General features: G+C 40.6%; 1 protein-coding gene across 1 annotated transcript; it reads left to right on the top strand.

The window, feature by feature from the left end:
* The first annotated feature begins 6,247 nt into the window (after positions 1 to 6,247).
* ralbp1 (ralA binding protein 1) lies at positions 6,248 to 23,232 on the top strand. Its single transcript, XM_079569940.1, has 11 exons — positions 6,248 to 6,323; positions 7,954 to 8,256; positions 12,094 to 12,227; positions 14,347 to 14,656; positions 16,477 to 16,826; positions 18,566 to 18,727; positions 20,406 to 20,537; positions 20,613 to 20,723; positions 20,891 to 21,012; positions 21,084 to 21,204; positions 22,707 to 23,232. The coding sequence occupies exons 2-11, from the start codon at positions 8,007 to 8,009 to the stop codon at positions 23,091 to 23,093; spliced, it is 2,079 nt and encodes a 692-aa protein (XP_079426066.1). The 5' UTR covers positions 6,248 to 6,323; positions 7,954 to 8,006; the 3' UTR covers positions 23,094 to 23,232.
* The last annotated feature ends 333 nt before the right edge of the window (positions 23,233 to 23,565 follow it).

Genomic DNA, 23,565 nt, shown 5'->3' on the forward strand with positions numbered 1-23,565 from the left:
CTACTCAGGATATAAATGAAAGACAACTGATTGACAGTGGCATTTTTATGTTCTTGTAATCATTGCTCAAGAAGAAAACAGTAAAATCAAGGCCCCAGAGAGCGCACTTTTATGTGAAGAAGCCAGTGAGTCAGTGTTTAAGACGCTAGCATGCTACCGGTTAGCATTTAGCCTCAACAACTCAGCTCTGACCTCTCCAAGAGAAAGCCCTGAACCACAAACATCTAGCCTTGGATTCAACATGTGACCGAGCTCAGAGCTGTTACTGTGGTATTTCCTCAGTGTTCATAGATGTGAGCCACACATGTGTTTATCGTGTTGAAGCCACTGACTGTTGATTGGCAATGGCTAACTGGTAGCATGCTAGCGTCTTGAGCTTCAACACTGAGAACTCAAATTGAGACTCTGTTGACATGACAAACTGTAAAAATAACAGAGAAAGGTTTTCTTTTTCCTCAATGATGTGTTAATTTAGTCTGAGGAGAAAAACAGATCTTTAGTAACTCCTGCTGTAGCTTGACAGACAGAGCTCCTACGTCTGGGCCACATTTCCTGGTTATATCACATAAACGTGTTTTAACTGTTATCTTCTTGAGCAATGATTACGAGTAAATAAAAATGTCACTGTCAATCAGTTGTTTTTCATTTTCATCCTGAGTAGAGATATTGTTCCATGTTGTAGTACTGCCTAATGCTACTTCGGTATACAAAATGGCTGCCGGAACTATATGTATGTACTGTATTGGGTTTTTCAGATGCTGCGATGTTCTTAAGGTACACTTTGTTGTCCTGTTGGGAATTTGTGGAAGATCGTACTTTGCAGAAAGATAAGGCTTAAGTTCAAGTTTTAGGCTGATGTGTCTCCCCCTGAACAGGGCCAAAAAATAACAAATGTAATGTAGAAATCAGATAATCACTGCCAAAGAAAGACTTCTCCATCCTGATTCTAGACCCCAATCTCAAGGGCACTTCAGAGGCACAGAACAATAGAAAGTTAGTGTTTTAGAGTCGAGAGTGGTTTTATTTCTTAGGATAAATTACAACCTAAGCTCCTCCTACTGGCTGGGTATATCTCAGACCTGCTGCCAAACAAAGATCGTTTGTGCTGACAAAGGTGACAAACGTCCAACATTCAACCTACAAAGAATAGATGACGGTTTAAGAACCTTTGTCAACGATGGAAAAGTCTGAGAGCTTACACGAATCTGTTGCACCGAATGACATGTTTATTCCATCGATGTAATTTCTTGTCGCTAATGTCAAAGTGAAATCTAACAGTTACGTTTCTGCAAAATATGATTAACAATAGAAATAATGTACATAGCCCCTTCTCCGTTAAACTGAATGTCGTATCTGAAACCCGGCGAGTCCCGTTTGTAAAATAGTCCTCCGTCCTCCTTCATAAAAGCCCCGTGCACAATGGTTACTCTGCTGTTTGTTCCACTGTATATTTAGATATATTTTCAATAATGTTTTTACTAGATGTGTTTACGATGAATAATGTATTTTTACACTTAATGATCGACCTGTGTCAAAGTCTTGTGCCAAATAAAGACCAGATTGGTACCAGAGACTGTTAAACAAAGTCACCCCAAAGTTTGGCCTCATTTTGTACAAAAAGACAAAAAAAAACTTTTTTTTTAAGTGGAAATATAGAGCATTGTTTTAGCTAACAGGGGCTCCCAAAGCAGAGGTCAAAAATACTGAAAGTATATTATTATCCATCCATTCACATCCATTCTACCACTTTTCCGTTTCCGGGTCGTCACATTGCACCAGCCTCTTTGACTTCTCCTGCAGGTGGTGGGTCTACGGGAGGACGGCCTCATGGTTCTAACTGGGCCTGTTGGTCTCTCATAAGGGGCTTCTGAACCGCTCCTTGTCTGACCCGTCACTTAGGACCTGTTTGCCCTGGGAGACCCTACTGGGGCACGAAGCCACAGACAATATTGCCCCCAGGATCATTCGGGCGCTCAAACCCCTCCACCACGTTAAGGTGGCGGTTCCAGGAGGGGATATATTATTATTTCTAAGTAAATGACATAAAATATTAATATTTAAACAGATTTGAAATATTTTTGTTTTTTGTTTTTGTTTGCATCAATATTTTGAGGTTTGTGACCTGAAACGTTTGGGAATGCCTGGTTTACAAACTTTCTTTGGCAGCCTGGCCAGTCACACTCACTTTTTTCTCTTTATATTTTAAATGAATTCTAAAGAATGTCTCATGTATAGAATTAACTCAGTTTAGAATTAACAGAAAATAGTACGGCCAGGCTACCGCTTCTGTTACGTTTCATGATTTAGAACAATGATTCTGATGCGGCTTCAAATTCAAAAGATTCAAAGATTCTTTATTTGTCAAAACATTTGTGAATGATTTGAAATGATATTCCTCTCATCCTTGATTGTGGAACGGGGGGGTGGGGAGTGCGGGTTGGGAGTGCAATGAGAGCAAATCTGTTCAGTCGACTGGAACTGGCCCGTGGATTCCGCAGTCTCCTCCCCAAAGGTATTACTTTGAAGAGACTGTGTGACGCCTTTGCGGGTGAGACGGGTGGAGTACATGTCCTTAAAGGAACAGGCCACGGTTTTTCCATACTGAGATATGTTCTTACCTGAGCTTAGACGAGGGCTGAATTACTTATTATTATTACTTATTATTGTAAACACAAAGTACAAGCCACTACTTTTAGCCAATGAGATGCTAGCAATCTCATGGCTCAGTAATGGCTGTAGGTATAAAGTCAATAGAGGGTACAAGGAAAGGCATATCTGATCATCTGCGCAGAATGCTTCAGAAATAACTCACTCAAATCAAAGTTAAAACCACAGAGACGAAGAATAATAATCTAAATAGGCCTGTAAAGTTGCCACATTTTTACTTCTGCTTTTTACATACAAGATAAGATTTATTTATAACACTTTGTTCCACTTTCGTCAATATTTGTCTTCTTTATTACACGTCTGCCACTGTAATCTCAGGCCCGAGTGTGAAACGCATCATTTCCTGGGAGGACAGAGTTGTTATTATCTCACTCTGGTCCACAGGTGTTCGAAGGCTCACGCAGGCGGAAGGAAAAAAAAAAAGAAAAAAGGGGGGGGGGACGGCGGCCGATGCCAGCTCCTCTGCGCCACACAATGCTCTTTTGTCGATGCCGCCGTTGGGACCCAGTTACTGATGCTGTTCCCAGTTGGCACAAACGGGCAATTTGCAAAAAGAAAACTGATGGAACTCACTAAGTGGCCACACAATAAGATGTTGTTCATACGTTTTTTTCAATTGAACTTTGGCCAAGAGCAGGAGTTAAAAGAAGCTGCTGAATTTTTTGAAAGAGAAGTCCATTTTATGATATGTTTACCCATTTTAATCCTGGCTAGATGTCTACTTTGTAAAGTGTGGGAATCATATAATCAAGTTGTGGTATAGGCCCAACTACACCACGTTCCAAATTATTATGCAAATGACATTTTTCTCAGGTTTTCTAAATTGTCAACTGGCTTTGTACCATGGAAGAAAGTGGTCAGTCAGAAACTCAGAGGTCATATTCACACCTTCAGGGATCCTTAAGGGGCCGACCAGCTCTCTCCCCATGATTCTGCCCCAAAACATGACTCCGCCCCCTCCTTACTGACATCACAGCCTTGTTTGGACATTGTGGCCATTCACCAACCATCCAGTACTCCATTGATCTGACCATCCAGGGTTACACGGCCTCATCAGTGAACAAGACTGTTTGAAAATGAGTCCTCATGTATTTCTGAGCCACTGCAGCCGTTTCTGTTCATGAGCTTCAATTAACAGTTTAGGAGAGGCCGGATAGAAGGTTTATGCACAACTGCAGCCACTGGAGGGTCCTACACCTTGATGTTCGGGAGACTCCAGAGGCACCAGCAGCATCAAATACCTGTCTGCTGCTTTGTAGCTGCTGTTCTATTCATCTGATGTGTTTGTCTGGCAGAAACCGTCCTCATTGTGCCTTTATCTGCACAAACCCGTGTGTGTCTGAATCAGCCACAAATCTCAGTACGATGATTAAGCTTAATAATTCATGAAATATTGAAGGTTTTCATACCTACACCAAGGCATTCAACTATTTCACGCTTCTCATCAGCAGAGAGATCATTTTTCTTTCCCTTATTGCTTGAAAATGATGCTTAATAATGTGGAACGTCTTTTTTCAGTAGTTTTTCCCTTAACTGGGTTTAACCTGAAAACCAGGTCTCTGAGATTCATGTCAGTGATTCAAAGAGCCCTGAGACATGAAACCATCCATGAGTTTCATTGAAAAACGTTTTTTTTTTTTTTTTTTACTTTTTTGACACTGAAATACAATTTACATAATAATTTGGAATGCGGTGTAAAGTTTGCATCCAAGGCCCATTTCACTCTATTATGCACTGTTTTATATTGTCTGTGGTTCAGATTTTAGTCCTCTTTTCTGTTCTACTCCTTAGCCCGCAACATTAAGGAAAGCCCTAACCTTTTTCAGCTAAAGAGAAGGGGAACATCTACAATATTGTCTTGGGGTTTAGTCCTGATACCATTCTATGATAAAACAACTCTTGGAAGTGTAAGTAAATCCGGGGTACATGTTTCTTATGACTGCCCGCCTGACCTCATTTCTCTGCTGCAGCTGGGTTTGAGCCGACAGTGGCTGCGAACATCAAAGGCATAATGCGTTTCAGATGTCCGCGTGGTCACCAACCGCAGCGGCTGGAAATGCAGCCCGTATGAAATGCTTCATAGCAGCAAGTGATTTCACACCAGTTTAGATTAGAATGGCTAATGTAAACAGTTTGTCTTGTTTTTCTTTGGTTGCTTTAGTTGTGGGCAAAATGACACACACCCTTTATTGTTGGACAATTGGGTATGTGGCTTTCAAAAACAAGAGAACTATACAGAAGAAGTTCAGTATGTGACTTTTGTGCACTGAATTTTGAATTCTTATTAATGTCAACATTTTAACCTCTTTACCTCCATCAAGCACATTTTCTCCAGTTCAGTTTTACCAAAATCTTACAGCCTATAGGCCAGAGTAACACCTCAATTGAAAGCTAAGACCAACAAAACTAGATCGAATGGAGGAACCTGGGTGAACGGAGGAACTGGCATTCTGGAATCTGAGGACTGGACAGTCTGTGATTGGCCCGTCTGCTGAGGGATCCTTCGGCCCTGGGTCTCTATAGCCTGTCCGTCCATGGGAGTGGATCTCTCCTTCTGTGGTTTTCCCCAAGGTTTCTCTTTTCTCCTGCCGGGTTTTTGAGTTTTTCCTTGCCGTACTGGAGAGTCTAAGGACGGGGGACACCCACGCCGCTCATCGCTACCTTTGGACATTATATTTGCCATTATATTTACCTGAACTTTTAATTGTCATATTTGTTGCTGTGTTTTATTGCCTTGATGTTTGTTGCAGCCCTTTGAGGCGACTTCTGTTGTGATATTGGGCTATACAAAACCATTAAACTTGAAACTTGAAACTTGAAAACTGATCTAAATGGATCTTTTTCCTTGCGTTGTTGCCGCCTTGTCGTCACTTTAAAGTAGGGGTAGGCAACATCAGGCCCGGGGGCCAAATCCAGCCTTCCAGCACACAACCTCTGGCCCCCAAGATGATTTTGAGAAATATTATTTTGCAAATAAGTGATCAAATACCTAGTTAGTGTCAAAATAGTGTCAGTATTATAAAAATAACCTGTCAGATCCCACTTGGTCATATATAATGTTAAACAGGGATTATTTACTCGTGAGGGACCCAAAAGTGGGTCACAGAACCATTTTCAGTGGGTTGCAAGTCTGTAAGGAACATTTATTCAATATTTTCCATCTGAAACTGCATGGAAACACTAACTGTGTCTTTCATTTTATTCAATATATGACAAATTACAGTTTTATTTGGGTCCTCGGCTTGTCCTCTGAGGGTAATGGTGGCTCCCAAAGCTCTGCCACTTGGGAACCACTGATGTAAAACATTTGCATTTGCATCTTTTGTTTCGTTTTCATCCTCGTTTTCATCCCTTTTTTCAAGAAACGTTTAGATTTTTAGACTGGAGAAAATGTGCTCGGTTCAGGTGGGAGTTAAGAGGTTAATATAAATTGTGCAAATATTTCAAAAGAAAAATCTTAATACGATAAAATGTAACAGAAAAAAATAAACAAATCTCAAAATAACTTACATTTCTTGACGATAAATCGACGTTTACTTTTAAGAACTCCATTTCCCGTCATGCATGTGGACTTGGCGCATGCGTACTTTGATTTATTTGGACTACGGAGAACCGGAAGCTGTACTCAGAAGATTGACCAAACGGGATCGGACTTGGTAAACTTTCCCCATCTTTAATATTTATTTGATGCACTTCACAAGCACGAATTACAATCAACATCCGCATTTGATAATTAGTGTCTGTCCTGATAGTTATTTTGTGATGTCAAAAACGGCAGATTGTACCATGATGAAGCGATGGGGCTAATCAGCTAACTTAGCCGATCAAGCTAAACTAACGCTAGCATATGGGCCCATTACAGGATAACTGTCTGTTTTTATGCATATTTTTATGATAAAATACGTGAGTTATGTTTCAGTAAATATATATCTGTTTGTAGCTGTTGAACTGGCTTGTATTGGGTGGTTGTTATGTTGTTAGACTGTGGTTAAAACATTTTGGTAATAGTTGTAGTTGCAAAATCGGAGTGAAGAAGATTAACAGGAGGGCTGCAACATATGAGCTCTGGACTGTTTATTACTGGCCTGATGCCTTCTAATGTGGTTAAGCACGTTTGTCATTTGACGAACCACTTAGTTCTTTAAATGTGGTCAGTTGTTCCTCTTTGAGTTTCGTTGAAATTACAGCTAAGTTTAGACAGGTTTGTGCCTACAGCCAAACGCGTTATAACTGCTGCCTCACTGCTTAATGTGTTGTTGATGCTTCACAACAACAAATGGACAGGTTTATATTGGAGGTCAGTTGCCACAGAAGTGTGAGTCATATCTGTAGTGAGGCCTGTCACTGTAACACGATTTGAAGTTTGATTATGTTACCATTATAAGTCCATTATGATCTGTAACCCTGAGGCTGTACCTAAAGCATGGAAATCACAATCATCCCATATTCTTTATAGACTTAACTGTATACAAGGAGTGTTGAATACTCAGTTTGAGTAACTGTATTCAGGTACAGTTACTCTTTCATTTGAGGGTTTTAAGAATACAGTTACTTTCTTGATATCAAAGGAGTTAGGAATACATTACAAACTCAATCATTACATTTCATAATCATAGCATAAGTAAAAAATTAGAAGAAAAAAAAAGATCAAAACAGTCGGGAAAAGTTTAGCTCTATCTCATTCTGGGTTGTGGGCATTTTCAAAGGGCTTTTTTTTGGCATTCATGATAAATAAGTTCATAACAGGCGTGCAGCAAGTGTAGCCCCAACATCCTCTTAATCATACACAGCTTTTATGCATGAATATTATACAAATCAACGTGAAAGTATCCCAAGTATTCAGAATACAGTTCTCAGTTTAGACAAAGTAATGGAATACCTTAGGGCTGATCAATATGGATAAAATTTCATATCTCGATATTGATACGATACGATACTATGTAGCTCTGGTTTAGGTGAAAACCAAGCATTTTTCAGAAAATAAAAACATAATATACAGTGCAGTTTTATTGATGAAAATCTATATCGTTTATATCTTGCTTTTTTCGATATTAATGTCTTGGATGTTCATATCTCGATATCGATATGTTGTAAGATCTTAATTTAATCAAACTTGACATGATTGAATATTTTCGCCATGTGATGTCGCTGGTTCTACTTCTGCCAATAAAAAAAACAAATAATAATAATGCATTGGTTTTATATAACGCTTTTCAGGCCACTCAAAGACGCAGTCCGGTCTGTTACTTGTCTGTCTGTGTCCATTTAACCAGTTTCTTTCTGCAGGTGTGATGGAGAGGTGAAGCCCGCCTGCAGTCGCGTCCCGGGGCGCCGCAGCCATGACGGAGTGCTTCCTGCCCCCCACCAGCAGCCCGGCGGAGCAGCGCCGAGCGGAGCATCCGGGGGGAGTGGCCCGCACCCCCAGCTCTGAGGAGATCAGCCCCACCAAGTTCCCAGGACTTTACCGAACCGGAGAGCCGTCCCCGCCACACGATGGACATCACCACGAGCCGCCGGACACGTATGTGTCTGACGATGACAAGGAGCACAACAAGAAGAAGAACAAGTTCAAGAAGAAGGAGAAGAGAAGTAAGAGATGATCACCTGTTTTAAACAACATCACAATCTTATTAAATCATTTAGAAAATGAATTTGATTACATTTCTATCTTAACCTCTTATCTCCGCCTGAACCCCCACCTTTTCCCCAGTTCAGCTTTGCCCAAATCTAGAAGCTTCTTGACTGGAGTTTACAGCCTCTAGGCCAGAGTAACGCTTCATTTGAAAGCTAAAACCTAGAAAAACAGATCTTGAGTCTTTTGTTGCGTTGTCGTCGCATTCTTGTCACATTTTTGTCTTGTTTTATTGTTGTTTTTGTTGCTTTCTTCATCGCTTTTTTTTGCCGTTTTTGTCACTTTTTAGTCATGTTTTTTTTGTTGCTCTTTTGTTGCTTTTTCATCACTTTTTAATTGTGTTTTTGTAGCTGATATTTTGCTTTTTTGTTTCTTCATAGCTTTTGTTGCTATTTTGATGCTTTTTTCAAGAAGCTTTAAGATTTGGGTCAAGCCAAACTGGAGAAAATGTGCTCGAGTTCAGGTGGGGGTTAAAGCAGTACTAAGTAACTCATGCCCCTAGAGGCCATAAGCGCCACTGCAGGTCTCGTAGCATGTTACGTTTTTTTTAACTCATTAATTGTCCGTGAGAGTAGATACTACGCTGACAGAAAAGACAAAGGGAAAGCGGGATATTGTACATCCAATTACACTATTTGTTCATTCAAACTTGGCGGTAAATACTGTTTTAGTGGCACTAGCCCACAGTTAGCTTTGCCCGTTAGCCTGTTAGCTGCTTCTTCATGATTCCATTAGTGTGTATTGTGCCTCCGACCTGGTACAGGGAAAGTTGCAATTGTGGTTTTCCTGGCCAGAGACCCCCCAATTATCCCATTAGCACTTCTATTACCCCAAGAGGGACTACGAAAAGGATTTATTAAGGTAAACAAGTTACGTAGTACTGCTTTAAAAGGTTTTATTATTATTTTTGTTTTGTAAATGGTTTATTTCTGACGCCTTTGCTGAGTTTCTTTGGCTTGTACTTGTTATGTGCTATATTTTGTTTGTCTATTGTTTCACTCTCAATCAGGAAGCATCAACAGTATTTTTTTTTATAGTCACCCTCACGTTTGATCCTTTATGTAAATGCCGAGATGCAAATGTCGTATTCAAATCCTCGGGTGCGTTTCTTGTTGTAAACGTTTATGCGGATTCTCCCTTTTATCGTTTTACGAGAGGATTTTCCATAATATCTGCTGTCGCTGTAGTTTTAGCTGTTGTTGGTGGGAAAGAGGAAGAGCCGGACAGTTTCAGGGCAACACCCATGAAGTGCATCGGAGGTGGGACAGGACAGGGATAGAGCTGGGAAAAACCCACAGTGGAGATTTAGATTGGGACGACGAGCATAAAGGTAGGACTGCGCTGCATATTGTGTTAAAGTGTGGGCTGTTTTTATCATCTCTGTGATTTTCATATTCAGTATTTCTTAATTTAGTCCAAAATCAGACAGTTTTTTTGTTATGAACTCACATGGTTGGATGGACAAATATAGAAAACTAATTTTAAGCATTAGATGTGGGACAAACTCTTCAGAAATTAAATGTGTCCAGATATCAGGACGGTTTCCCTCCCTTTAAAAATGGAAAATATAGTGAATTCTTTGCTCGATTCGTTTATTCACTGCAGTATCTTTTCTATAATCTAGGCAAATTGTTCACTTCAGCCACTAGGGGTCAGCAGAGAAACAAGGGGGCACCGACGTCTTCTCTGTTACATTGAATTCAGCATTTACCCCAGAACTAAAGCCCAGTCTGTGTTATGATGCGCTGTTTCCGCAAGTGAATTGTGTGAAAAGTACAAAAATGAACTCCTTAAATGCCATTACAAATCATTGGAAATTGATTCTAGCTGGAATTAACCTCTTAAACGCCGCCTGAACTGAGCATTTGGCTTTACCCAAGTCTATAGCCAAAAAAAAGTCAAAAGAGCGATGAAAAGGTGACAAAAATGTGATGAAAACATGAGGAAAAAGATCCGTTTAGATGAGTTTTGTAGGTCTAAGCTTTCGAATGAGGTGTTACACTGGTTTACGTTTAGATCTGGGTAAAGCCGAACTGGAGACAATGCACTTGGTTAAGAAGGTAAGGCCTTAAATGTCATTAAAAATCATAAAAATGTATTCTAGTTGGCATTAAATCACTCACAGACCCTTTTGCTGCTGACATCATCAGTGACATCATCTGGCGGCAGGAAGTGATCACGAAAAAAAAGATTAAACCAAAACTAGCGACTATAAGTAAAACTACAACTTTAAAATATGGTCATGTTGTGGCTTAAGGTGCAAGAACAAGAGGAATGACATTTGAGACGACAAAATAAGTTTTATCTCATATTTCCAACAACAGTTAGACATTTGTTTATTGTTACTATGACAACAGCTACAATGGAAATAGATAGGACTCTAGCTTCCTGCCTCCAGCGAAGCCCGGAATATTTACATATATATTAACAATTAAAGGGTCTATTAGTAATGTGCCCCCACTTTAACCGAGCACATTTTCTCCGGTTTGACTTTACCCAAATCTAACAACAAAAACGAGACGTAAATGAGGATGAAAACTTGTATAAGATAAGATAAGATGATACTTTATTGATCTCACAGATGGAGAAAATGCATAAAAAGCCATGTCAAAAAAGTGATGAGAAAGTAGGGCTGCTCGATTATTGAAAAAATAATAATCACGATTATTTTTGTCATAATTGAAATCACGATTATTCAAACGATTATTTGTTGCCTTTAAAAAAAACTCTTTATTTTATTTATATATTTATTAATAAAAAAAACTATGCTGAATATTTTCTGTTTTCGGAACAGTCATAAAAGTACAAATGATTTCAAGTTTGCCTCGTTAAAAAGAGAGGTCTCTGTTTCGCACCTGCCCCCTGCTGGCCAGCCCTCATACCTGCACAAGTAAACTGAGCAGCGCGGCCCGATGACATCATCACACAGCCCCGTTTGTTTTTATGTCAGGCAAAAGCATGAGCCACGGCAGGTGAAAAGCAAAGGGAAAATAAGCCCAGCACCATGAAATAATGCAAGAAAAAAAAAATGTAATAAAAAAAATTTGATTTAACTTTTTTTTCGATTATGCTGATTTTTTAATCGTTTAGTGTAATAATCGAAATTGTAATCGAATTTCGATTAATTGCATAGCCCTATGAGAAAGCACCAAAAAGCAACAAAAAACAGGTTAGATCAGTTTTGTAGGTCTTGCCTTTCAAACACTGGCCTATAGGCTGTAAGCTCCAGTCAAGAAGCTTTTAGATTTGGGTAAAGCTGAACTGGTTAGGGGTTAAATTTGACTTCCTGCTGCCTGTATAAACCCTGGCTATAACTGTGCTGAGATGTTGATGTTTTTTCGACTATGAGAAGAAAACAATATCATGTTTTGCACCATCGAGCTCGCTAGTCCCGCATATCTTAGAATTCGCTCTCGGTTCTATAAATAAAACTCTCAGACTTGTAGGAAAAAGTCGACACAATGAACAAAGCCTGACCTGCTCACTCAGTCAGAGGAAAAAGCATTTACCCCTGAACTCGGCCCTACATTGGAGTCCCTGGGAGGTCTGTCCCATCCCAGCGGTTCTCGTCTGTGCTCTGACTGAGCCGAGCGACGGCTGCAGTGGGAACTCGGCTAAATAAGAAACTGACCTCTTTTCCTCCCCCTGCTCTGCTTTCTCTCACACTCCACACTTCCCCTTTTTCTATTTCACAGCTCCACTGGATTCACAACGGGGAGGAACCGCCATTTCTCCTGATTTGTAACACTTTTTTTTTTTCCCCCTGTTGTTTCTTTTGTGCTCGCGTTAACCAGCGGAGGGGTACGCCGCCTTCCAGGAGGACAGCTCGGCGGATGAAGCGGAAAGTCCGTCCAAAATGAAGCGCTCCAAGGGCATCCATGTGTTCAAGAAACCCAGCTTCTCCAAGAAAAAGGAGAAGGACTTTAAGGTGAGGCCTAGGCTTTTATTTAAGGTGTTTTTATCAGGGGAAATGGCGCTTTCACACTAAGATCTTGACAGTGTTTTTGTTTTTTGCTGTTATTATTTTTTATATGTATTTGAACGTTGATTTTGGTTTTGTATTCTACTTTTCTTTCCTAATCCTTGGTTCTTTTGGATACAGATAAAATTGTAATGTAAACGGTCACTGATTTCATTGTATTATACTTTTATATATTATAACACTGTGTTTCAAAATTCAGATTGTGTTCCTTATTTCGCTGCACTGTGGTTTCATTTTTGCTCGACACGAGAGAAATAAGACCTCATTTGCATAAATCAGGTCCATTTTCAGTGGATCCTTTTCCAAGCAACATTTCCTTCCGTATTTATCTTCCGAATCTGTAAAAATGACTTGTTTTGGTCATCATTTCAGCTTAAAGGGATATTTCAGGGTTTTTGACATAGGGCCTCATTTCCTAGTTATCCAGAGTGTTTTCTGGAGATTTCATGCAGTCCTTATATTTGAAGAGTTTATGGTAAAAGGTAAATGGTCTCAACTTATATAGCGCTTTTCCACCTACATTAGGCACTCAAAGCGCTTTACTGCAAGGATCCACTCACCCATTCATACTCTCATTCATACACCAATGTACGCAGACACGGGTTCAGTGGTGCTAGGCTAGCGCATGTCTATGGTAACTAGTAGCCTGCATTAAAAACCTCTTCAATATCATGGGGTCGTCCTCTAAACGTTGCCAAATCTGATTTGTGATTTCCACGTGTCGTAATGCCGCCGCAGGTAAACAAACTACTGTAGATCCGGTAACCGAGCAGATCACTCCACCGCTGCGTAGCTACAACCAGGAAGCTGATGCTGGTCAAATATAAGTTCTTTTAAATGCAAAATGGCTATATTTCAAAAAATATTCAACCGACACAGACATTTATATCGATAGTCTGGTGTTATAAGTGATTTGCCTCAGGTGCACCGTGCTTGTGTTAGACTAGGGATGCACCGATACCAGTATCGGGTATCGGGCCGATATCACATGCTTGTACTCATACGCGTCCACATTAATAAGGTCCCGATTACGGCTGAAAGATATATCGTTATCGTATTGATATCGAGATATGAACATTGAAAATATTAAAATCGAAAAAAGCAAGGCATAAACGATATAGATTTTCATCAGTAAAACTGCAATCTTTTGTGGTTTTCACCTAACCCATAGTTATATCGTATCATGTTGATATCGAGATATCTGGCATGAATATCGAGGTATGAAATTTTGTCCGTATCGTTCAGCCCTAGGCCCAGAAACGATACCAATTGACGTGTGGCAAGCGCTCCAATGGGGCGCAGCTCTCCGCTGAGGAGAGAAAATAGCAACAAACTGGAGAATTCTTTAGTGTAAATATAATATTCCACATAGAGCTGACTTTTTTACAGACTGCGCTCTCTAAATCAGAGTCTGAGCTGGATTTAACCAGAGCTAAATGTTGTTAGTGCTGCAGTGTGGAGTCTGCAGTGTTTACAAGATCCAAGCTAATGTTGCTAACTAGCCGCTAACTCGCGGCTAACTGTTCGCGGTCGATTCTTAGGCCGTTTTATGCCCAGGGCCTTATTCATCTGAAAAACTAACCCAGCAACTAAAAAGTACTCAGAAAATCCAAATTAAAGAGATACAGCATGTCCATAATGAGCAAAAATGAGCTGCAACAAAACAATCCAAATGCTGTAGCTACTGTTTAAGTTGCTATAAACACACAAGAAAATCTACACGGAGCTGAAGTAAAGGCGAAAAGAGACCATTTAGCTGCAGTAATGCGTAACCATCTTGTAGGAGACATTTTAACCTTTTGATTTGCAACAATCAAATCGTAATTGCTGCAATCATTTAGGTCAGTGAATCCTCAACTTTTTTCTTAATAATTGCAGATTTAATCTACAATATTCAAAACAACACAGCTGGACATTTGTAGACTTAGCTGCCCAACGTTTCATCAAGGTGAAGAAAGCTGTGTTGTTTTATTGGCCTCTTTTTATTTATAACCCTGGATGATTGAGAATTCTTGTGAAATCTTAAATAAAGTTTTTACTCACATCGTCCTCTCACTTTCTTCAGGTCAAAGAGAAAGTTCCCAAAGAGGACAAGGTCAAGGATAAGGATAAGGATAAGAAGTCCAAGGACATGACGGCGGCTGATGTGGTCAAACAGTGGAAGGACAAGAAGAAGAAGAAGAAGCCCGGGCCGGAGGCGGAGCCGGTGCCGGTGGAGGCCCCCACGGTGCGGCCGGTGTTCGGGGCGCCCCTGTCCGAAGCCGTGAAGAGGACGGCGCTGTACGACGGCATCCAGCTGCCCGCCATCTTCAGGGAGTGCGTGGACTACATCGAGAACTACGGCATGAAGTGTGAGGGCATCTACAGGGTCTCGGGTGAGTTCATTACAGGGAGTAAGAGCTGTGGCGACCCCTCATGGATTAATTATAAACATTAGGCTGTTTGTACGACCATTGCAGATAGATTTCAGCTGACATTCCTTCCTTTCTGTATCCATCTTCTTCCTCTGTCTGGGTTCAGGTCGCCGTGGCAGCCGTTGTGTGTCCAGTATTTTCCCACAGTCATTGCACAACATTACAAAATAACCTACTGTATGGACATTGATGGTTTCATTTGTTTGTTTGACTACGTGGATTGTTGTCAGGCCACCGTTTTTCCATACTGAGATATGTTCTTACCTGAGCTTAGACGAGTTGACGCATAACTGTCTGGTCTTTGCGCGTGCCCTCAGTCATGCACAAAGACCAAAGATGTTGTTAGCATTTGGCCTCTCCCAATGTATTCCTATGGTTCCAAACGGGGGTGAAGTTGGAAGCTACCAAGCTCTTCCATGGACACAAAGACCAGACAGGTACATATCAACTCATCTAAGCTCAGGAAAGAACATATCTCAGTATGGAAAAATGGTGGCCTGTTCCTTTAAATGTCATTTAAAAGCATTAGATCAGATTCAAACTGGCATTAAATCTAAATTTATTGCAGTTTTGGCTGAAACCGATCACATATTCCTGCTAAAAGTTGCCAATTTGTCTTTTTGACAAAATGTTTGCAAATCTTAAGAAATTAAATATGCTTGTGGCTTTAAAAACTAAAAATGGCATTAGAAAGCATTAAATGAGATTTCCTTCTACCTATGATAGGGCTGCAACTATCGATTATTTTGGTAATTGAATAATCGTCCTATTATTTCTACGATTAATCGATTAATCGTTTGGTGTTAACTTTTTAGCACAAAAAGCAAAAGTAACGCCTCTTCAGCTTTTTTTTGATGGAGTGAAATTAAAGGAGCTAGATGCAAGTTGGCCATTTCATACTCACTACTGCCACCTCAGGTCATATGTGTCACTGCACCTTCGGACCCGAATTAACAACGTTTTGAGTGACAGTGCAGGATTTTAGAGGCAGTTGTGGTGAACAGGTCTGGGCTCATTCTACACATTAGGACATGGCTGGAACATGTAGGGGGAGGAAAATATTTAATGTTTACATGTTTTAACTCTGTATAGTCCCTTTAAAGTGAAAGTTTGTTGAAGGCTCTGAGCTCTTGGATGAGACACAGACAGATATTTATGAAATTTACAACATACAAAACACTACAGACCCTAAGTTTAAAAATAAAGTTGTTTTTGATAAGAAATACAACATTTATTTCAGTCCGTGTTTACCAGAAACGATAAATCAATTACTAAAATAGTTGTTGTAATCAGCCCTACTGTATAAACCCTGTTGCACCTTTTTGAAAAATATAGAGAAAGATTTTGACTCATCCTAAACGTATTTTAACGGAAATATTGTCCTTGAAGTTTGACAAGCTGCAAGCTTAATTTAAAGAGGGGTATTATGCTTTTGGTGGGTATTTGGTAAGAAACACAAACAAAATATCCAGTAGTTTCACTTCCTGATTTTCAAGCCTCTCCCTTCTCTCTCTTCACTGTGCAGCTGTTTCAGTAAAAAAAAAAAAAAATTGCTGTAGTATCGGTCAATCAACATTTATTTGTAGCACCTTTCAACAAACGATGGCAAAGTGCTTCTCTGAGCAAAGATAAAAGACAGACAATAAATGAGTCGAAAGGCCAGTCTAATATAACACCTTCCCTTTTACAGGAGGATATTTAGTCTCTATCGCACGGACACAAAAACACACACACTTTCCCTTTATTCATGTTTAAAAATGTTCTCGTCCTGTTTCTGCCAGGAATGAAGTCCAAGGTGGACGAGCTCAAAGCGGCGTACGATCGCGAGGAGTGCCCCTGCCTGGAGGAGTACGACCCGCACACGGTGGCCAGTCTCCTGAAGCAGTACCTGCGCGAGCTGCCGGACCACCTGCTGGGGCGCGAGCTGTGCCAGCGCTTCGAGGACGCGTGCGGGCGCCCCCTGGAGGCGGAGAAGGTGACGGAGTTCCAGAGGCTGCTGTCGGAGGTGAGCTCGGAGTCTCGCCTGCTCCTGTCCTGGGTCGTCACGCACATGGACCACGTCATCGCGAGGGAGGCCGACACCAAGATGAACATCCAGAACATCTCCATCGTACTCAACCCCACCATCCAAGTGAGACGGGGTTTTATTCAGTCTGATTTTTGTTCTGTTCTTATTGTAGAATCAGACCTCTCCATTTGGGAAAAAACACTGTGCATCTAATTATAAAGCATTTGGATCAGTTTCATGAACTTACAGGCCAGTTTTTTTCTAGCATTTCTGTAAAAGTGACCCTGAAAGTTGTTAAATGTGCCAATAAACTCGTCCCTGTGAAGAATTTGGATGCTACAAATATGTTGGGAAAGTTAGGAATGAGTTTGGACACAACTAACTTTATAATTTAGTTCCCCCCTTTATCGTTTGTAACAAAAAAAAAATCAAGTATAGGGCTACATAAGGGCTGACAGATTGTTTTCTATCGAGATATGAACATTCAAGATATAATTATGGAAAAAGCATGACATAAACGATATAGATTTTTATCAATAAAACTGCACTCTTTTGTGTTCTGATGCTTTTATTTTCCTGAAAAATGTTTGGTTTTCACCGAACCTGTATCGGATCGACATCGAGATATCTGGCATGAATATCGAGATGTGAAATTTTGTCCATATCGTTCAGCCTTAATGTACATGACAGCTCAATGTGCCTCACAGCAACACCAAACACCCAAACACAGTAAAAAAAACACTATAGAAATCTATTTAAAAAAATCAATCAATACATACATTAAAAAATATGTATATGTATACATTAAAATTGTATATAGCAGTAAATAGGTGTCCTTTCAGCCTGGACTAAAACACAGTCTGGGTTGAGGCCTGTCTCACGTCCTCACTGAGGCTGTTCCAGACTTTTGCTGCATGAAACTGAAACGCAGCCTCGCCGTGTTTATTATTGACTCCGGGAACCACCAGGAGACCCCTCCCTGAACTTCTCAAAGCCCGAGGTGATTCATACGGCTCTAACATCTTTGGTGCCTGACCACGAAGAGACTTGTGCACTAGCAGAGCTATTCTAAAATCTTTTCTTTGAGCGACAGGAAACCAGTGCAGAGACCGGAGCACTGGACTAATGTGGTCCTATTTCCTGGTTCTGGTCAGGACTCGAGGAGCAAAGTGTCCATATGAACCAGATTTTGGCTTGACTTTATTGGTTTGTGATAAATATGTTTATAGTCCGCCAGAAAATGGAAAAAAATGGCGCATTGACGTCTGTATCTGTACAAGAGTAAGCCACTATATATCCAGATGTTTTGTTTGAATTGGAATTGAAGCTTCAAATTAAACTCAAACATACAGCGTTGAAATCCAAAAATGGACCAAATGCCTTTTTAAACAGTTTTTTGTTGTTGTAAACCACTATTTATTTAAAGAAATCTATTTTGTAAGAAGAAAGTCATGGCCACAGTTAAAATTGCCAACATCTTTTAAAAAAAATTGATTTTAGCTTCAGGTTCAGCTTAAACAGTTTCCATTACGCTGCTTATTAGTATAGTCATAAACCAGTAGTTTTCTTGCTCTTTCTTCTCCATTTATCTTATAAAAAGAACCCGCTCCTGGCAACAGCTGAACCAATGGCCTCTGGATCAGTCGGTCCCAGTCTGGCCCAGTTTGGTTTAATTTATTCCCAGAAGACTGAAGCTGCCCCAGTTATCGTGGACCTCTGCGGCAGCTTCATCTCTGAATATATTAAGATTAAACCTGCCTGTGTATGTTATCAAATGCTTAGAAGTTTGTGTCCTAAAGGCATAAGATTTTACTCCTGTGAATCTAACGTGCTCTTGGTGTTTTGTTTTGTGTTCTTTCCAGATTGGGAACCGTGTGCTGTACGTGTTCTTCACTCACGTCCGAGAGCTGTTTGGAGACGTGCAGCTGAGGCCGGTGGTGCGGCCGCTGCGATGGTCCAACGTGGCCACAATGCCCGTCCTGCCCGAGACGCAGGAGAGCATCAAGGAGGAGATACGCAGACAGGCCAGTTTCTTAGTCCTTTTCTTGGTATCGAAGTCCAGTTTGACATTTTACAACACTTTTACAACACTTATTACTACAACTAGGGCGATATTGACAAAATTCTATATTTTTGGATTCTTTCTAAATGACGATGATGAAACGTTATTTTTGCAAACCATCTGAAATGTGCCGCTCTTCATTCACCGTGTTTACCAGACTATAAGTCACACTTTCACTGTTTGACTGGGGGGTGTCTTACACTCAGGTGTGACCTGTATATCAAAGTATATACAGGTGCTCGTCATTTAATTAGAATTAGGGCCAGACCGGTATATCGGCTGGATATTTTCAATATCGGCCAAAATCGGCCAATAAAAAGTCCGATATCTCCGGGACCGAAAGTGATAGAGACTTCAAACAAGCTCCCTCTGAAATTACTACAAAACATAATTATACAGCGCCCCCTGCTGTCACACTTCAACACTGACACATTTAGAAGCTTCATACACAGGATTAGAGACAGTTCTAAAATTTGGCCTAAAATATCAGTGGTGCAAACCGGCATTGGCAAATCAAAATACTCGATAATTGTTTAGTAGTTTAGTTTAGTTTAGTTTAGTTTAGTTTAGTTTAGTTTAGTTTAGTTTAGTTTAGTTTAGTTTAGTTTAGTTTAGTTTATTGAAAGGACAGTGTGCAGTTACATTAAAAAGACGGCTGCACCAGATTTAGCACTATGCTAATTTCCATCTGTAATCCCCACATCGGTCGACCGATATTTCTCTATATTTCTATGATAGAAACCTTTACTATAATAATAAATGCTTAACTTTACGCTATTTGAGAGATTTACAAAAACAACAACATCAAATTAAATTATTTAAAATATCGGCCTTTATATCGGCTATCGGCCAGGCCCAACCCCCTTCATATCGGTATCGGTCCCGAAAATCCATATCGGTCGGGCCCTAATTAGAATATCATGAAAAAGTGCATTCACTTCTGTTATTCAGCTCAAACTGTGAAACTAGTATATAATAGACTCATTACATGCAATGTGAGATATGTCAAGCCTTTATTTGTTATAATTTTAATTATTATGGCTCAGCTTGTAAAAAACCCAAATTAAAAATCTCACAAACTAATATTTTGAAAATGGACTGTAAGTAATCAGGAAAATTATAACAAATAAAGGCTTGACATATCTCACCTTGCATGTGTTGAGTCTACGGTACATAGCGTTGTTGCTCAAAAAGATAATTGAGCTCAACAAATTACAACACGGCAGAATGAATAAATGAAAAAAAAAAAAAAAAACTTTCCCCACTTTAACTTAAAAATGTTTTACCCCATTTTTTATACATTTTTTTTGTAAAATTTCTCTCTACCCCCCATTTTTCCGGATTTTTCTTACTTTTCTTTTTTTTTCCTCATAATTTTTTTCAATTTTTTCCAATTTTTCCCCCCATTTGTTCCCAATTTCTTTTTCTTTTTCCACCCTATTTTTCTCCTATTATCCCCCAAATTTTCCGGCATTTTTCCCCCTCAAATCTTTCCCATATGATGTATGCTTCGGCTGTTTTGAAGTTATTCCCGACCCTACTTTAGCTCAGTATTGTAAATTTGCAGCAGTTTCGATATGATCTTGCAGACGATATAGTCCCCGCCTCAAACATCATCTAAAAGTGAATCCATTCTGCAGGAGTACCTGATAAACCGGCTGCACCGGGACCTCCAGGCCGGGGTGAAGGACTTGTCCAAAGAGGAGCGACTGTGGGAGGTGCAGCGGATCCTCACGGCGCTGAAGAGGAAACTCCGAGAGGCCAAGAGACAGGTGCGGGTTTAACACTGGTTACATTTTACACAAAGGAACAAAGTGTGTTTATATGTTTCACGGTCTGTCTTTTAGGAGTGTGAGAGCAAGATCGCACAGGAAATAGCCAGTTTATCAAAGGAGGACGTTTCTAAAGAGGAGATGACGGAGAACGAAGAGGAGGTCATCAATCTGCTCTTGAAACAGGTGCAACAAAGTCATTCACTCAACTGTAAGGCTTTAAATGTCATTAAAAAGCATCAAACTGGCATTAAATCTAACGTCTTTGGAAAGTAATGACATTGTTTGACTGTTGTACTGCATAAGTCTGTCAAACCACTTATTACCTACTATTATTAATTACTTATTTTTAGGAGAACGAGATCCTGACGGAGCAAGAGGAGCTGATCTCTCTGGAGCAGGTGTTGAGGCGGCAAATCGCGACGGAGAAAGAGGAGATCGAGAGGCTCCGGGCGGAAATCGCAGACATACAAAGGTGCCGATCACACTTTCCCCTAAACTGTGATGTGACGGTGCAGTGTGTGATATGAGCTGCTGTTCCTGTAGTCGCCAGCAGGGGCGCAGTGAGACGGAGGAGTACTCGTCGGACAGTGAGAGCGAGAGCGAGGATGAAGAGGAGCTGCAGATGATTCTGGAGGATCTGCAGAAACAGAATGAAGAACTGGAGGTGAAAGCAAACACAGCAACAGAAAAGAGCAAACTGTTTCTATGCCTCTCAGGCAGTTTACACTCAAATGGTTCAGAACATCAAAAGAACATCAGAAGAGCCAAAGGATGCATCAATTTTAGATAGTATGATGTGAAGTAAATACATGAAAAGTTCAAATTTCATGTCATATTGTTGAAACTGTGCTTTTTTTAATTTAAAGTATGTATGAGAGGATCTGGAGGGTTATTTCCTGGAAAATTTGAGCAAATGAATTGTCAGTGCCTTAATTGGGCAACAGTGGCGCAGATGGTAGAGCGGGTCGTCTCATGATCGGAAGGTCGGGGGTTCGAATCCCACCTCCTGAAAGTGGACACTGTTGTTGTGTCCTTGGGCAAGACACTTCACCCCCATTGCCCCCAGTGTCTGCGTACATTAGTGTATGAATGAGCCTAATGTAGGTGGAAAAGTGCTATATAAGTTAAGACCAATTACCATTTAATTCTGACTCTGTGTAGATTTATACTAAAGCAGATTACCTCTATTCTAAATACACTTTATGGGTTTGCTTTTTTCCCCATCAAAGCTCAAAAGAGCCGCACACGGGGCATGTGGCTCTTCAGATAGTTGGACAGACTCCCAAAGTAGCGTTAGAAATTAGAAATAGAAAGGGACACAATGCAGTTTAAATTCAGTGACTTGGAAACGCTCTGTTGTCTAATTGAGGCTGAAAACAATCTTTTGGTTTCCCCAGCATTGAGATTTTATGTTTTATTATTTGAAAGAATGTATGTAAGGACACAGGGTCCAGGACTGGTGAGGAGTTTGCCTGCAGCGTCCTCTACAGGCAGCAGTGGGAGTGACTTTCAGTTTCAGTGAAAACCGTGGTGGTGCAACTTCACAGCGCTGTGATGAATGTAGAGGACAGTTTTGTGTTTTGCTTATGAGACATCAGAGCCCAGGAAGTACAGATCTGAGCACCTCAGCAGTAGAAGAAGAATCAACGATTAAGTGCAATAATGAAGAGAATTATTATTGTTGGTGTGTTTTTGACTTGAGGGCAACATTATTACGTGGTTTAAAGCTCAAACAACTGTGGTAGAAAGAAAAAGCTGTAGACGCTTATGATTTTCACAGGTTCGAGGTCAATTTGCAAAGGCAGCCCAATTTTTTGTCTTTTGCATAGTCTCTTAACTCCCGCCAAGTGCATTTTTTGTAGTTCGGCCTTACCTGAATCTTTAAAGCTTCATGACTGGAGAGCTTACAGTCTTTGTTGCTTTTTTGTCACTTTTTTGTTGCATTTTTGTCCTTTTTTGTCACTCTTTTGTGGCTTTTTTCTGTGGCTTTTTAATCACTTTTTGGCTGCTGTTTTCCTTATTTTTGTCACTATTTTTTTGGATGAAAGCTTTTAGATTTGTGTAATGCCAACCTGGGGTTACGATATGAAAGTGTCGGGTCTTTTCTTTCCATGCTTTAATTGTAAAAGTATAAAGATAACTGAATCTTTCTTTTTGATTTGCCAGAACAAAAACACTCACCTGAACCAGGCCATTCACGAGGAGCAGGAGGCCATCTTGGAGCTCCGCGTCCAGCTGCGCCTCCTCCAGAGCCACAAACAGCAAGAACTCACCGTCCAACCGGCCTCTGAACCAGCCCCGCCCGCCCAGCCCAGCCCGGAGGCACGCCCCGAGGAGCAAGCCAAACGCCCCTCGACCAACGCTGCCCCCGCGGCTGCTGCTGTTGCTGCTGCTGCTGGTACTACAACTCCCCCCACCACCACCTCCACCACCGTCACCACTACGACGACTACTGTGGCCATTACAGAGGCTCCCGCTTCTGCGAACGGGAAACCGGCGAAGGACCCGCCCAAGCCGTCCCCAAACAAAGACCGAAGAGACACCAACATGTGAAATATCGATGTCTAATGCTCCTGTGCTAATCTGGCTCCTCGGCGTCATTGGTTACGGACGTTTGGAGGAGAGTGGTGAGTTGTTTTGGCAAAGATGTTTTGAAAAGTGCTCCATATTTCCCTGTGATTTTGCCCCGTCAGCGACAGAAACGTCCGAGTTTTGGTTTCTTCCTTTGTAAAATACCTTAAAACGACATCACTGCGTTCATTTAACCAGCTTTTTGTTTCAATGGGACCAGATTTGCTGTGCCAAGCCTGTAGCAAGCAAAGGCTTTTTTGTTTTATATTTCCCAGTATATGTCTATCTATAGAGTCAAAATTAAATCTTTTTTTATTTATATCTATCTTGGTGTGCAGCAGGGGTAGGCAACATCAGGCCTCAGTTGATTTGGAGTAATCAGATTTCACACAACAAAGAGCCAAACTCCTGGTTTTCAATTTCTCATGCAATTTATCCACTGGAAAATTATACA

Source organism: Gobius niger (assembly GCF_951799975.1).
Source record: "Gobius niger genome assembly, chromosome: 13".
NCBI classification, from domain to species: Eukaryota; Metazoa; Chordata; class Actinopteri; order Gobiiformes; family Gobiidae; genus Gobius; species Gobius niger.